The sequence below is a fragment of the Onthophagus taurus genome, chromosome 2 (assembly GCF_036711975.1).
Source record: "Onthophagus taurus isolate NC chromosome 2, IU_Otau_3.0, whole genome shotgun sequence".
NCBI classification, from domain to species: domain Eukaryota; kingdom Metazoa; phylum Arthropoda; class Insecta; order Coleoptera; family Scarabaeidae; genus Onthophagus; species Onthophagus taurus.
The window spans coordinates 1,323,628-1,339,450 of record NC_091967.1 but is presented as its reverse complement, the minus strand read 5'-3'; the positions used below and the strand labels follow the sequence as shown (position 1 = coordinate 1,339,450).

Here is a 15,823-nt window from a genome sequence, read left to right as displayed (position 1 = left end):
ACATCTAAAACTAGAAACATTCGGGTTTAGTCGTGTGTCTCTTAATACTGCTAAACCCGAACATTTCTAGCTCTAGCTGTAGTGTTAGTTCTAGCGATAGTTCGATAAAATATACAATAACCAGGCGCTAAATAACAAATAAAACTAGAACCATACTAGAACTAACACTAGACCTAGAACTAGAATCATTCGGGTTTAGCAGTCTTGAAAGACGTGCGGCTAAATCCGAATATTGATAGTGGTGGTGTAAAACTAGAAGTAACACTAGACTTAGAACTAGAGAGTTTTGGGTTTAGCCGTGCGTCGGAAAACGCAAAAAAAAAGTTCTAGTGTTAGTTCAATAAAAATATACAACATAAAACTATTTAGTGCTAACTACCGCTACTTTGCACTATCACTAGAACCAACATTAGAACTAGAAGCTTTTGGGTTTAGCCGTGCGTCTCTTAAAACAGCAAAACCCAAATATTTCTAGCTGTAGCTCTAGTTAGTTCTAGCGATAGTTTGCTAAAAATATACAACAGGCGCTGAATAACAACTAAACCTAGAACTAACACTAGACCTAGAACAAGAAAGTCTTAGAAACCCGAATGTTTCTTGTTCTAGGTCTAGTGTTAATTCCAGTGATAGTGTTAGTTCTAGTTGTTATTCAAAGCTAGGTTGTTTATATAGAGGGTGAGTCAGGAAGGATTATGACCTTCCTTGATTACGTTTATTTGCGTATGGAAAATATTAACTTAATAGATAAAGAATCTCACAGCGATTAATAGTTGATTAACTTAGTTGATTCTAGGAGTAATCCTAGACAAAACCCTGTCATGGAATGGACATTTGCAGGGAGTTTTGCACAAAGCTAGACTATCCTTGTGGACTTGTCGCAGTCTTTGTGGAAAAAATTGGAGTCTTACCCCTGAAAGTCTGTACTGGCTCTATGTGACTGTGGTTAGACCTATGATCACATACGGAGCAGCAGCCTGGTATAGGAAAGTCCGACAGATTTCAGTTATCAGTAAACTTTGATGAATTCAACGAGTAGCTGGATTGGCAATCTCTGGTGCGATAGGCACAACGCCAACTCTAGCAATGGAGGTTCTGCTTGGCCTATCTCCTCTGCATTTGCATATAGAGAAAGTGGCTAGAACAACCATTTACAGATTTAAGCAATATGCTCAAAACTGTTCCGACATGTCCTACCAATGGGCTGCGGAAGACATTATAAGCACTGATACTGTGCTATCAATGCCGTCAGAGTGGCGGTATCACTATCAGTGATTAATGCTCGATACCAGATTGTACTGCCTGAGCGGCAGTCCTGGATCGAAAATGAAAATTCTCTGGTTCGGGCAGACATTTGCTTGTACACAGATGGATCAAAAACGCCTGAAGGGGTAGGAGCAGGAGTATACTGCCAGACACCTCGAATTAAGCAAGCCTACAGCCTGGGTACGTACTGTACTGTATTCCAGGCGGAAGTATTTGCTATTGACATGGGTACTAAAATCCTTCTTGAAAGAGGGGTGAAGAACATGGCAGTACGAATTTTCTCAGACAGTCAAGCCGCTCTCCAGGCGCTGCAAGCCGTGAAAACGGTGTCGGCTCTGGTTAATGATTGTAAGAGAACATTAAACACACTGAGTTGTGATAACAGAGTCTCTCTGATCTGGGTCTCGGGTCACTCTGGGGTTGCTGGCAATGAAGCGGCAGATAAGCTAGCACGAGATGGCAGCGCTGAAGCGTTTGTGTGTTGGTGTATCATTTGCGATGGCCAAATATAGGATTGGACTGTGGGCTGAAGAGAGACTTCGCCTACTGTGGACCAGTTCTCCTGGAATGAGACATGCTAAGGTGTTTATTAACATCGCCACTGTCAAACCCGGGAATATTTTAGGACTTGCCCGTAGTAGCATAAAAGTTCTAATGGGTGTTTTTACTGGGCACTGCCGATTAAAAGCACACCTCAACTTGTTGGGTTTAGCCGACGATGTTGAATGCCGATAACGATATTTATCGGGGTACAATAGATCCTTAGGGTCGCGGTGCAAGGTTAGTTGGTCCGCCTACCCGATATGTATTCTATGTAATGTAATGTAGGTAAATTCGATGTTGGGTTAAGCCGTGTGTTTGTTTTAGTTGTAGTTCTATAAAAGTATATAACAAAAGTATATATCACCCTGTATATAATATACAGGGTGAGTCTGATGATTTAACCTAACATCTCTTATATAAATGTCAGTGGTTTTTGAGGTACAGGGTGTTAAAAGTTAAATTCTTATTTCGAAATTTCTTGATAATTTTCACGCTTTTTGTACTATTAAGATAAAATTTGGTAGTTTTATGTTTTCGAGCATGAGAAATATGAACTTGTTTTGTTACTGCGCGTTTGATAAATCAAATCATAAGTTTTTTGAAATCAATGTTACATAAAACAGGTACTCTTATTTAAATTGTCTAAGCCCCACTTTTATCACCTCCTGATAAATTTATCCGATAGATAAATCCAGTTCTTAGCCAATGAGAGCGCTTAAAATCGCCGTAACCATGGCAACTATCCTCTAGATAGTTTATCAGGAGGATGGTAAAAGTAGGCCTAAGTCTATCGGTTTTCGAATTATTTACTATTAAATGTTTAAGCAAAATTGGCTTATTTTTCCGCTCATGTTGCGACAATTGCTTGTTAATTGTCAACATTGTTCTAATTTCGGTGTGCAATAATCATTTTTACCAATTTGAAAATGCCACGACATAATGAGTTTTCTAATAGTGAGGATTTAAATCCACTGGATTTTTGAATATGGTCACAATATTCTATTGTTATTAATTAATTGTTATCGATTATTATCGTTACTAATTGCTATAGTTACTATGTGTTATTGATTTTAAATGTTAACCTTAAAATTACTTTGAAACAATTAAAAGGGATAACTTAGAAACCAGTAGACTTAGACAATGTAAGCAAGACTACCTTTTTTGTGTAGAATTGAAAGCTCCTTCAGATTTCTGCTAACTACAAAATTTTATGTTAAAGCTTCAAAATTATTAAGAATTTAACTTTCAACACTCTGTGCCTTGAAAACCACCGACATTTGTATAAGAGATGTTAGGTTAAATCATCAGACTCACCCTGTATATTATATACAGGGTGATATATACTTTTGTTATATACTTTTATAGAACTACAACTAAAACAAACTCACGGTTTAACCCAACATCGAATTTACCTAAGTTAATCAACAATTAATCGCTTTGAGATTCTTTATCTATTAAGTTAATATTTTCCATACGCAAATAAACGTAATCAAGGAAGGTCATAATCCAGTTTTTGAACAGATAACATCAGCTGATGGCGTTTATTTTGCTATTCTAAACCAAACAGATAAACGAGGTGACAAATGAAAAAGAAAAACGTTCGAGTTTATGAAACATTTATACACAGTTTTAAAAAATGTAAATTCTTCATTCGAGGAGCAACAGGTGGTCATAGAAAAACGTCAACGGATTTCCCAAGTTCCTCAATTAAAATTGCATTCCTTAACGATTATCATTATAATTACGTTTTCGTCATAAAGGTAATTGCAATTTTTTTTTTTTGGTTCAAGGATTTTTCTATTTTTGTCTTATCTTAAAACAACAATCTTAAGTTAACTCGAAAAACACTGTTTTTTTATAATTAAAATTTATATATAGAAGTTTATATAAAAGTATAAAGAACTCAATTTTTATTACAATAACCTTCTAACCTTGAATGTACAGTATTCAATATTTCTTTGAAATATCGTCATTCAATCGTATTGACAAAGCTGATAAAAAACTATGAAGCAACCGAATTGATATCCCGATGTATGTATCACCTGTTCTGTTTACTCAATATTTTGTTCGTTTCGAAACTCCAACAATTGTTATCAGAACTCTCTCGAACGCTTTGTTTCAAGTTGTTTGAAGTAGTACTAATAAAAAATTTGGATTTGGATCGCCTATAATTATTTTTCTTAACAAAACAAAAAGTGATGATTCACTTTTCTTCCAAAAAGTTACTTATCGTTTATCATAAAATTAAATCGATATGAATCTTTAATTCCACAAATTTAAGCTTTATACCAGGTGAAAAAACAATTTGACACGTGCGTTATTGATTAACAACAATTTAGATGAATTAGATGAATTTAGAAATTACTCAAAGACAAATCAGACAGAGCATCACAAAAACGATAATAACATTATTTTCAAACACTCAGGAAGCCGATCAATAATTTCTCTCGAAAAGACTATACGCACTGTTTTTCAACGTTCTTTAGGTTTCATTCGTCGCGTTGAAGCCCACAAGCACAAACAACACAATTGGTTTTCTCTTCTCCCGAGGGGGGCTCTCTTTTGTAGCGCCGGCAACGGTGCTCGTAAAATCCGGGCCCCGTGAAAGTTGTTCGCGTAAGCAAATCGCGAATTAACGCGCGTAATCGGGATCCGGACGCAAAACGGAAGAGGTACAAAGAGCCGTAACGCGATCGCAAACGGTGTTATTGCCCTTTGTCAACTTAAAATATCACATTTCAGGACATAAAATAGTTTTAATTTAATTTAATTAATTAATTAATTAATAAAAGTAATAATAGAAAAATGATTGTTGTCCGATGTAATGAAATGCTTTGTTTTTAGAATGGTTCAAAGTGCGTGGGTATGTTCTTCGTTTATACACACGATCGACGGTTTTATTATCGCGTTCGTTTTTAAACAATGTTTGTTTGAAAACTGTGTGGAGAACACGGTGTAATGCACTCTGGAGTATTATAAAAGTCGATGCACCGATGCAATAATGATGATGCTTCAACGTTTTGTTTTTCTTTTTAAATAATTATTTTATAAATAAGTGTGTACCATTATTCAATGTCAAAAACGATTTAATAACGATTCCTTATAACTTTTAGACTGGTTCAAACGAATTTATTACATTAGACGTTCGATGATAAATTGAATAGGTGAAACGTCATACAAGATTGAATTTGTTGCAAATTGTCTTGTTATTTTAGACTAATATTAGACTTAAAACTAGAAACGTTCGGATTTAGCCATCTTGAGAGATGTATGGCTAAATTCGAATGTTTCTAGTTCTAGGTCTACTATTAGTTCCATAGCGCTGAATAATAACCAAAACTACAATAACAAGTAGAATTAGAACTAATTGTTAAAACATTATCAATAGAGCTAAAGTAAGTTACCGGTTGTATATAATTTAACGGAGCCAAATACTGGAATCATCAACCGTGGGATGAATAAAAACCTCCTTTTCTAGTACCTTAGCTTTCGAACGCTATACAGGTTGTCTCACGTAACTGGTGCATGCTTTGATGAATTTGCCAATATCAGGGAAACTACACTAAATAGGTATAGGAATGTTTATAGATAATTTGTAGAGAATTAAATTCCCTTTCTGATAGGGTAAAGAAATATGGGGTGTTCCATTTAAAATTTTCGACTTTCTCGCAATTGAATATTGAGAAACGATAATTCAATTTTTGACCAGCCTGTATAAGATTCTCTGATACAACAAATGACAATCTATTTGGCAGCATCTGTAGAGTAGTCGTGCCAATGCAGAGCTTTTTTGAATGATCGTTAGCTGAGATATGGGCTTTTAAAGACCATGGTGAAATTTGTCAAAAAACACTTAAAATCAAAATAACTCGAAAACAAAAACCGCTAGGTACCAACAACTTTTATCAAAGTCAACATATTTTTTTACGTATAATTGAAAGGTGTAATAATAACTATAGCATTGTATTTAAAATAACGAAGTTGTGGTCTACTTCCGGTAGACCGGAAGGGGTGGCCATCTTGAAAATATTTTAGATCGAAAGATTAGAATGAACAACCCATGCTACCAAAATTTCAAACCACTATGAATAGTGGAACCTTAAAAAGTTCTAACGAACCAGTTACGTGAGACACCCTGTATATAAACAGAAGTTTGGTACACCTATGGGTAGCCCACTTAGCCCTATCTTGGCAACCATCGTGATGGATTATGTCCTGGATATCTGCATACCAGCTCTCCCATTTGAGTTGCCCTTCCTCTTTAAATATGTCGATGACATCATCTGTGCTTTGCCATCGGACTGCCAGCATGCCACTTTGACTACTTTCAACGGACATAACACCCATATACAGTTTATCCTGGAAAATGAAAGGAATAGGATCCTGGATTCCTTGGTCGAACGTAATACTGATCAATCTATTACACTGGACTGGTATCGCAAACCGACTTATTCGGGGAGATTCATTAATTTCTTCTCCTACCATCCCCTAAATATGAAAATCAACACTTTGAGGGGTATGAAGAACCGAGTCGTCCGCATTTGTGATGAGGCAGTGAGGTTGAAAAACCTAAAGTTATTGGCTGACATCTTTAACAACAATGGTTATCCTGCTCCGCTAGTAAAGAAGATCCTTTTTTCCTGTGACACACCTCAGATCTCCCCTCGGGTGGCTCCTGTCTGTGATCTCCCGTCCTCTGATGTCTCTCTGACTCACCCGCCTGAAGTGGATGAACCACTTGTCAGACGTTTCGTTAAGCTACCGTTTATTCCTGGTTTGACCGATAATGTAGTGAAGGTTTTCAATGACCAAACCTCTAAGCGGCATTTTTACCAATTTGAAAGATCGACCCCCCGATGGTCTGAAATCTAACTTGATCTATAAGATTAACTGTCAAGGTTGTTCCGGCTCCTACGTGGGTATGACCAGTCAATATCTTAAAAGGAGACTCGACCAACACCGTAGAGACTGCAGACTAAAAAAGTCGAATGCCACTTGTGGAACACCCTTGGAGGCCCTTTTGGTACATCATCTTACCACGGGACATACCTTTCATTTCGACAACTCCTCCATAGTATGTTGTGAACCCTCATACTATAAACGTCGTTTTCTTGAGATGTTCCACATCCTAAATGGGCCTAATTCTGTGAATTTTCGCACTGATGTGCAAAATGTTAGCGACATTTATTGCAATCTGGTCAAGTTACATGTTGCTCGTCCCCCGCCTCTCGACGATTCGTCCTTCGGTGAGGTTTGGTTTTGAATTTGTTTGATTTTCAAATTTCCCGCCTTGTGTTTGGGGAATTTGTCTTTTTGCTGTTTTTGTTGGGTTGGTATGGCTCTCGGTTTTAATTGTCATGAATGTCACCTGTTATTCTTGTTGTTTGTGGTTTTATTCTCGAATTGTTTGTTCCTGTGCCATCGTGCTGGATTTTTGGTTTTGCGGCGGTTTTTTGGGCCGTTTACTGTCTGGCCCCCTGTTTGACTTATGGGTTTTTATATTTTTGCGACTTGCAACCTCTATCTGTAAGTTAGGTTAAGTTATTTTATTGTATAATTTGTTTGATTTGTTTCTTTTGATTTCAAATAAAATAGCGTTTCTCTGATGAAGAATTAAAAATAAAATTTTCGAAAGAAAAGGAGGTTTTTATTCACCCCACGGTTGATGATCCCAGTATTTGGCTCCGTATTATCAATAGAACTAACACTAGACCTAGAACTAGAATCATTCGGGTTTAGCTGTCTTGAGAGACGTGTGGCTAAATCCGAATGTTTCTACTTCTTGGTCTAGTGTTAGTTCTAATGACAGTGGTAGCGTTAGTTCTAGTTTTAATTGTTATTTAGCGTTAGATTGTGATATATTTTTATTCAACGAAAAGTAAAACTAACACTAAACCTAAAACCAGAAACATTCGGGTTTAGCCGTACGTTTCTTAAGACGACCGAAGACTCAGAGTTATCATAAGGACGTTATCCTTTTTCAAGCAAAACTTTTCCTTTGCAAATTTACCCAATGACTGTACTATTAAGCTATGTTGCATTTTATATGGGACAGTGCAATATATGAAATTCCCGGCATATGCAAGGAACAATAATATAGAAATAAGCGATTAGGAAAATCACTTACACGTGATTTTGTTACTCTTGTTTTTTTGTAATTTCAGCGTTACGTGTTTAGAAGCACACACAAATTAGTTCTCGTGCAGTTTCGTTCGAACCGAAACACAAAAAACCACTATCAATGATCTAAAATAGTCATTAACGGTCATAATTGCGGCGTCCACGTATCGGGAGTACACGTTTACGTCACGGTTTTTGAGGTACACAAAAAAGTAGAATGGAAAAAATACCGCTTCGGTTGTCGTTAATTACGGACCCGTTTATTTTCCAAAGTCCATTTTGTACGCGTTATTTCCGCATGTAGGATTTTAAAAATGCAACGACCGTAAACATTTTTTTACTAGAGAAAATAAAAAAGGAAAAAATTTGGAGGAGAATGATGAATCACCTAAACTTTCTAATTAATTAATTACTTATTTGGATTTATCATTAAATGATTATTGAAGAATAAATTTAACACTAATAAAGGGAATTTGATTCTGGTATAAAAAAAAATAGTAATTGAGTCTATAGAATTTACAATAGAATTGACCCATAAACTGGATTAGATGAACATGAAAGTTTTAGAAATCTTATTCTCGGAATATTAGGGAGATGTTGCTTTTTAATTGTAACAGAATGACTTTCTATTGGGAATGTTGGTTTAACAATTTAATAATAACAAAAAAATTGTTTCAAAAAACTATGGTATACGTATTTTATTGCATATTCTCAAAGAGCTCACAAAGAGCATAATGGACTCAAGAGACATGGAGGAAAAGACCCTCATCAATAAAAACTTGGAGCATATTACCTTATAGAAGCCTACAGAATTCTACAGAGCATATACACACTGCAGCATTTGTTGCAGGACTGTCCGAATGGGAGGAGAGTGGAGAGGAGATAAGGAGATCAGAAGGAAGAGAGAAAGAAATTATGGACGAAAGCGATATGGATGATTGGAATTGATTGGCGGCAGAAGTTGTATTTGGTCATGACGGTAGTGCTAGTTGTTGGTAAGCGATGGCGGTGGGTGGCCTTAGGGGTGGTTGGGTGGAGAAGAAGAATGAGAAAATTACATGCCTAAAGGTTGGTTGAAGAAATTGTGTAGCAACCAAAGATGAAGTAAGAGAAGTTATAATATTTTAGTATACTTCCAATGTTTTCATCTATGAGTCAACCCAATAAACTCAACACGTTTCATCTTGTTCAATAAATGATACCAATAAGACATATAAGTTCCTTGTGTCAATGAAAGTCCTCAAACCCCATAATAAAGTGCCTTTCTTTGAAGAAGGAAAACTCTTTCTGCTGCTGATAGTGCTGCCCAGAATAGTATTTCGAAAGTAGCAATGCTATGAAAGTTGGTATAATAGATAAGTCGCGCTACAAACGTAGTGCTTATATTTCGTACTCTCCTCACAGTATAAATTGCTGCGTCAAACTTTTTGAAGATGTTCTCTACATGTGCTTGCCAGTTCAGTCTGTTGTCTAAATGTATTCCTAAAAATTTTAGATTGGCATATGTCCCAACATTGTTTTGAAAATGCATGTATTGAGTCTTTTCTTTGTTTAGTTTTAGGCCATTTGTCCCAAACCATTCTTTTGCAGCTACTAATGTTTGATGGGTTTTATTTCGCAGATCATCCAAGTTGTTCGCCATTGATATAAAAGTAATGTCAAAAAAGCAAAAATCGTTGAAATCTCGTTTTTATCAGTGTTTGCTATACAAAACATTTCTTTCGACATGTTTCCTTGATTATATTCTACGGAAGCCAAAAAGGAAGCAAACTGATCTGGCGTTACTTTTAATTCTTGTTTTTTAGTGTACTTTGTTTCTGAATTTGTTATTTCCCATGTTGCCTCTTACTTATTGTCTTCTGCAATTTGAATCATAGATGCATTATATATTTGTTTCTCTTTACGAATTGTGTTTTTAATTCTGTTTTATATTTTTTTATATATATGATTCTTTAAGAGTTCCTGCCATAATGCTTAATATTACCACGACATTTTGTAAGCTTTTTATTCTATCACTGACATTTAATACATGTTTTAATGATACTTTTACTTTACTTCTCTTTTCAGGGCAACATTTATTAATCGTATCCAATAGAAATGAATAGCATTCAAAGAATGGAATCCGAATAACTATATTTTTGATTTAGATTCATCGTTATTGAATAATTCAAACAATTTCATTGAAAAACTTTATAAATTTCAATTTCAAAGATTTCTTAATCATTATTTTCATTTGAACGGTATTAAACATAAATCAAATTAAATATCGTGATGAATCAAGGAAAACACTCATTAACAGATAAAAGGTTTACTTAAAAAAAAATTAAAAAGAAAGCTCATTGATTAGATAAAAAATACGTTCGTCTAAAAAAATTAAATAATGAAATCGAACCAAATATTGTCGATATTATTATTTTAATAAAAATCGACTATTGTAGTAATGGTGTTCCTTGAAATTACGCGGTGTTATTACAGCTTCTTACAATTTATTCTGGTGGCTCTCGTTTTAGAAAGAAGAAAAGAGGCTCGCGGCCCTGAACATCATCATTTTTTTAACAGAAGGTTGCCGGCCAACCTCAGGCATGACCTTAAAAATCTTCAGCTAGAACGGTGAATGCCTCAGTTGCATCGCCACTGTTACATTCTTAGGTTATTGTACAGCAACGGCAACAGGTTTCTTAACCTTCCAACACAAAAACTTTTTAAATAAAAATGAATTCATCACTTACCTTTGTAATTATCATAAGCCGTTGGAACATATTTCGTTGGAAACGTATCGTTACTGTATGAAACTACGAGAGAAGTCTTTCCTACGGCCGTATCACCAAGAATAACGCATTTAACCCTTTCATTTTTTTCTTTAGGTGGTTTCGCTTTTCGCACGTGTATTTGATTCGCCTGTTTTAAAAGGGGTTTTGTGTAGTGAGTGTTTATTTCCGCTTGCGGGGTCATTTTCACGAAGACAACTAAAACACTGATTATTTTCTTTTTTCTTTCACCGCGCAATTTTAAATGTATATCGAGCGTACCAACCGACAGCGAATACCGAGAACAACTGGTTGTTGAAAGTACTTGAACTTGGAGTGCAACACGCGTTTAAAATTATTAGTAGTGGGGGCTATTTAAGTTTATCTATAAAAGTGACATCTATTAACGTCATTGTAAGCTTAATTATAGATTTCTGTTTACTTTTTTTGGGCAAATTTGATACTTTCTTTATTAAACTAATCATTATTTAACAAATCCTTTTATATTAGAAGTAGTTAAAATTAATAACATTATATAGTTTGATAAAAGAATTTAAATTTAGTTAATTGTTGATGCGCCATCTATGGTTGTAATTATGAAATTAATAACAGAATTCTATTTTCTCTTTGTAAATAATAATTATAAAATGATAAGTTAATGATTAATCTTAATCGTACCAAAATAATAAACTGGGTTAACCCATTTACTAATGAACATTAAATGATTTCTAAATTTTCAGTAAATTTCTATTTATTTATTTTTAAAAATAAAATGGTAAATATTGTGACATCTACAGCTTGACAAATCTATCTTGGCCCGGAAATCTTGAGTATACATCGTATACAGTGGCTAACAAAAGTATTTGTATAATTCAAGAATTAAAAAGGCTTTAAAATCTCTTTAAACGTTATATTCGGATCCACCTAATCTACTCCATTTTAGAATTTTATGTAGAAATTCGACCTTGAGTTAGGTTAATTAACATTAAAACTCGTTCGAATTTCCCTAATTGTTACGTTAACATTCAGATCTACGCGAGTAGGTAGATGGCAAATAAAGACATTTCAGTTATTGATTCTTTTTGTATCAATTAACACACAATCTATTAACACAAAGTCTATTGACACACAGTCTATCTAACGACAGGTAGTCAGTCGAAAATATAGGTTGTAATCTCACCTAGTTTAGTGAAAATAACTTGCTGCCTTGAGAGACGTGCGGCTAAATCCGAATGTTTTTAGTTCGCGGTCTAAAGCCGTGTGTCCACTACCAAGTTTTCTTGCGGAAGTTGCTTCCAGAAGTTTTTGTCGTGTAAACACGTATTAGAAGTCGACTTCCAGAAGTCACGACTTGCAGAAGTTACTTGCAGGAATTATGTGGAAACACGTGTTTGTTGCTTGCTGGAAGTAACTTGAACGACTTGTTGTGAACTACAAGTGTTTTGAAGACTTGCAGAAGAAGTCGGGTATACGTGAGTAAACGGTTTGTGGTATTCTCTTCTGTTTTCAGTTTTGTTTTGTGTTTTTTTTTTGAGTTCTTTTCAAAATTTATAAAAATGGACAAAAATAAATTCGTTTGGAGTAGTGAAAAAACACATTTGGTAATTGAAAAACAAGAAAGTTATCCTGAATTATGGGACACGTTTTCAAAAGACTATAAGAATAAAATTAAAAAACAAAATGCTTTAAAGGCAATAGCCAATGATATAAAACGCACCCGAAGAAGAGGTTAAAAGGAAATTGCACAACCTCCGAACGCAGTTTAGTCAAGAAGTAAACAAAGTAAAGAAAAAAAAATGGCCAAAGTGCTGATGATGTAACATATACATCATCAGCACTTTGGCCATTTTTTGCCCAGCACTCGCCCAGCAAGTGAGAGTTTTATAATGACATGAAATACATGACGTCATCTCATGTACCCAAAGAAACAGGATAATTTGGTAAGAATAAGAAAATACACATATATAACCGTTTCAATTTTTATTTCATTATATATTCCATTATATTACATATTCACTTGTACATACTTATTATATATGCCTATATTGCCACTCCACTTCTCCTTTTGGTGAAATAAAGTATTCAGCAAATTCGTTACGAACATTTTTCGGTTCTTGTGCTTGACTGCGTGAATTATGTGGTTCAAGTGGTAACATGTTTCTTTCTGGTATCCCTTCTGTACGGCGCTCTCCTTGATTATCGGATACAGGAGAATTAAATGTCATAGACGACGCATATTGAGAATTGCGACTTAACAGACAGTTATGCAGAGCGCAAAAGGCCTCAACAATTTTTCTTGTTTTTTTTTCTTACCTGTTGCCAAAAATCGAAGAGTAACTAAAAGCCGGTCTTTGGGAGGTATAGCCAATCTCATTTTAGTATCCTGCTTTTGAATACTTGTTTGAATTAAAGATAAAATGTATTCAAAATCATCATTAAGACATTCTCAGGAAATCTTTCAGCTGCATGGAGTCTTCGGTCAGCAATTCTTCAAGTAATGTATTTCTCACCCAAACACTTCTTTTTGTTTTTTTTTAATTTGTTTCTTTTTAATTAAATATGCTGCGATGGCAGCTGCCAATCTTATTTTGCCACAAGACATTTTTATACTGTCATTCGTAAAAAAAGCAAACTACTGCAAGCTGTACTCACATTGTGTGGAAACACGTCTGCAATTTCTTGCAGCAAGTTCGTCGTGATAACTTCTACAAACTACTTCTGGAAGCAGACTTCCGCAAGTTTCGGTTTGAGCAAATACTTGCAGAAGTTCTTCCGCAAGTGACTTGCTAGTGGACACACGGCTTAATGTTAGTTGTAATATTGCACTAGCACTAGTGATACTAACACAACACCTAGAACTAGTATCATTTGGGTATAGCCGTCTTGAGCGACATGGGGCTAAATGAGCTAAATCCGAATGTTTCTAGTTTTTGGTCTAGTGTTAGTTCTAGTTTTGCACTAGAACTAACACAAGACCTAGAACTAGAATCATTCGGGTTTAGCCGTCTTGAGAGACGTGCGGCTAAACTAGAATAGTTTTAGTGCAATAAAATATACAACATAGTGATATCGAGCAACATCATGTTTGAACTCATTTTAATGTTTTTTTTAATAAAGAATACATCATAAGAAAACACCATGAAGTTGTCTATTTGTCTATGATATGATAACTAACTTCAGATTTAAAATATCAACCTCAATTTTGACATATTTGTAATCTTCATTAAAAAATCTTTTAAAATGAGTACAATTTATTATTATTTATCTTCAATATTAATGAAGTTATGATCAACTTTCGGTTACAAATGTCAACGTCAATTTTGACATACAAATATTTTTTTTGATTTAATCCACTTACCTTGCTTATAATTTCATCCATTTACCCATTTTGAATTAAATACAATCTTTAAATCCAATTAATTATGTGTTTTTCTTTAAAAAAACTTAAATTCAACGTCAATTTTAACAAGCAACTGCAATATTTGGATCTTAATCACCATGGTAACCGAGTCAAGTTGGATAACCTAAAAATAATAAAATTTTATTCCGAGTTTTTAATCAATTCTAACCTAATTTTTAATAATTTTAAAACAATTCGTTACGATTATTCGCATTCATAACAAATTCGTTAATTGCAGTTAATTTAAATCGATTCTAATTAAGAGAAATAAATTAAAAATATCTTTTTTTGATTTAATCCACTTACCTTGTTTATAATACCCTAATAAACCAATTTTGAGTTAAATACAGCCTTTTAAACCAATTAAATAAAACGTTTTCCTTAAAAGAACTTAAATTCAATTTCAATTTTGACAAGCACCTGTAATATTTGGATCTTAATCACCATGGTAACCGAGTCAAGTTGGATAACCTTAAAATAATAAAATTTTATTCCGACTTTTTTATAAATTCTAACATAATTTTTAATAATTTTAAAACAATTCGTTACGATTATTCGCATTCATAACAAATTCGTTAATTGTAGTTAATTTAAAACGATTCTAATTAAGAGAAATAAATTAAAAATATCTTTTTTTGATTTAATCCACTTACCTTGTTTATAATACCCTAATAAACCAATTTTGAGTTAAATACAGCCTTTTAAACCAATTAAATAAAACGTTTTCCTTAAAAGAACTTAAATTCAATTTCAATTTTGACAAGCACCTGCAATATTTGGATCTTAATCACCATGGTAACCGAGTCAAGTTGGATAACCTAAAAATAATAAAATTTTATTCCGACTTTTTTATCAATTCTAACCTAATTTTTAATAATTTTAAAACAATTCGTTACGATTATTCGCATTCATAACAAATTCGTTAATTGTAGTTAATTTAAATCGATTCTAATTAAGAGAAATAAATTAAAAATATCTTTTTTTGATTTAATCCACTTACCTTGTTTATGATACCCTAATAAACCAATTTTGAGTTAAATACAGCCTTTTAAACCAATTAAATAAAACGTTTTCCTTAAAAGAACTTAAATTCAATTTCAATTTTGACAAGCACCTGCAATATTTGGATCTTAATCACCATGGTAACCGAGTCAAGTTGGATAACCTTAAAATAATAAAATTTTATTCCGATTTTTTAATCAATTCTAACCTAATTTTTAATAATTTTAACACAATTCGTTACGATTATTCGCATTCATAACAAATTCGTTAATTGCAGTTAATTTAAATCGATTCTAATTAAGAGAAATAAATTAAAAATATTTTTTTTTGATTTAATCCACTTACCTTGTTTATAATACCCTAATAAACCAATTTTGAGTTAAATACAGCCTTTTAAACCAATTAAATAAAACGTTTTCCTTAAAAGAACTTAAATTCAATTTCAATTTTGACAAGCAACTGCAATATTTGGATCTTAATCACCATGGTAACTGAGTCAAGTTGGATAACCTAAAAATAACAAAATTTCACAGCAAGGCCTTTGCGCGGGTCTAGTCATAAGGTGTAGTGTTAGTTTAATTTGGTTGAGTTTGAAATTGGGTTCATTCCTGAGCTATGTGTACGTTGATAAAGTACAAGCGTTGAAATGTAATAAGTCTTTACGTTAAATTGAAATTAATTTTATAAAATTTTGAATAAATCAATAATAACCAACTTCATATGTATTCATATCAACTCATCTCATAAC

At 33.7% G+C, this 15,823-nt stretch overlaps 1 protein-coding gene and 1 long non-coding RNA gene across 2 annotated transcripts in view; both read right to left on the bottom strand.

The window, feature by feature from the left end:
* The window catches only part of LOC111423500 (rho-related GTP-binding protein RhoU-like), a 35,487-nt gene extending 24,506 nt beyond the window's left edge, over positions 1–10,981 (bottom strand). The window contains exon 1 of the mRNA XM_023056745.2: positions 10,656–10,981. Coding sequence (XP_022912513.1) covers positions 10,656–10,878 — 223 coding nt within the window. The 5' untranslated portion in view covers positions 10,879–10,981. The remainder of the gene's footprint in view (positions 1–10,655) is intronic.
* Positions 10,982–13,988: 3,007 nt separating this feature from the next.
* LOC139432792 (uncharacterized) lies at positions 13,989–15,789 on the bottom strand. The gene is made up of 5 exons (XR_011642462.1): positions 15,421–15,789; positions 15,074–15,238; positions 14,727–14,891; positions 14,380–14,544; positions 13,989–14,197 (listed from the first exon to the last, which is right to left on the bottom strand). It is a non-coding gene; the product is annotated as an uncharacterized lncRNA (long non-coding RNA).
* Positions 15,790–15,823: the final 34 nt, after the last annotated feature.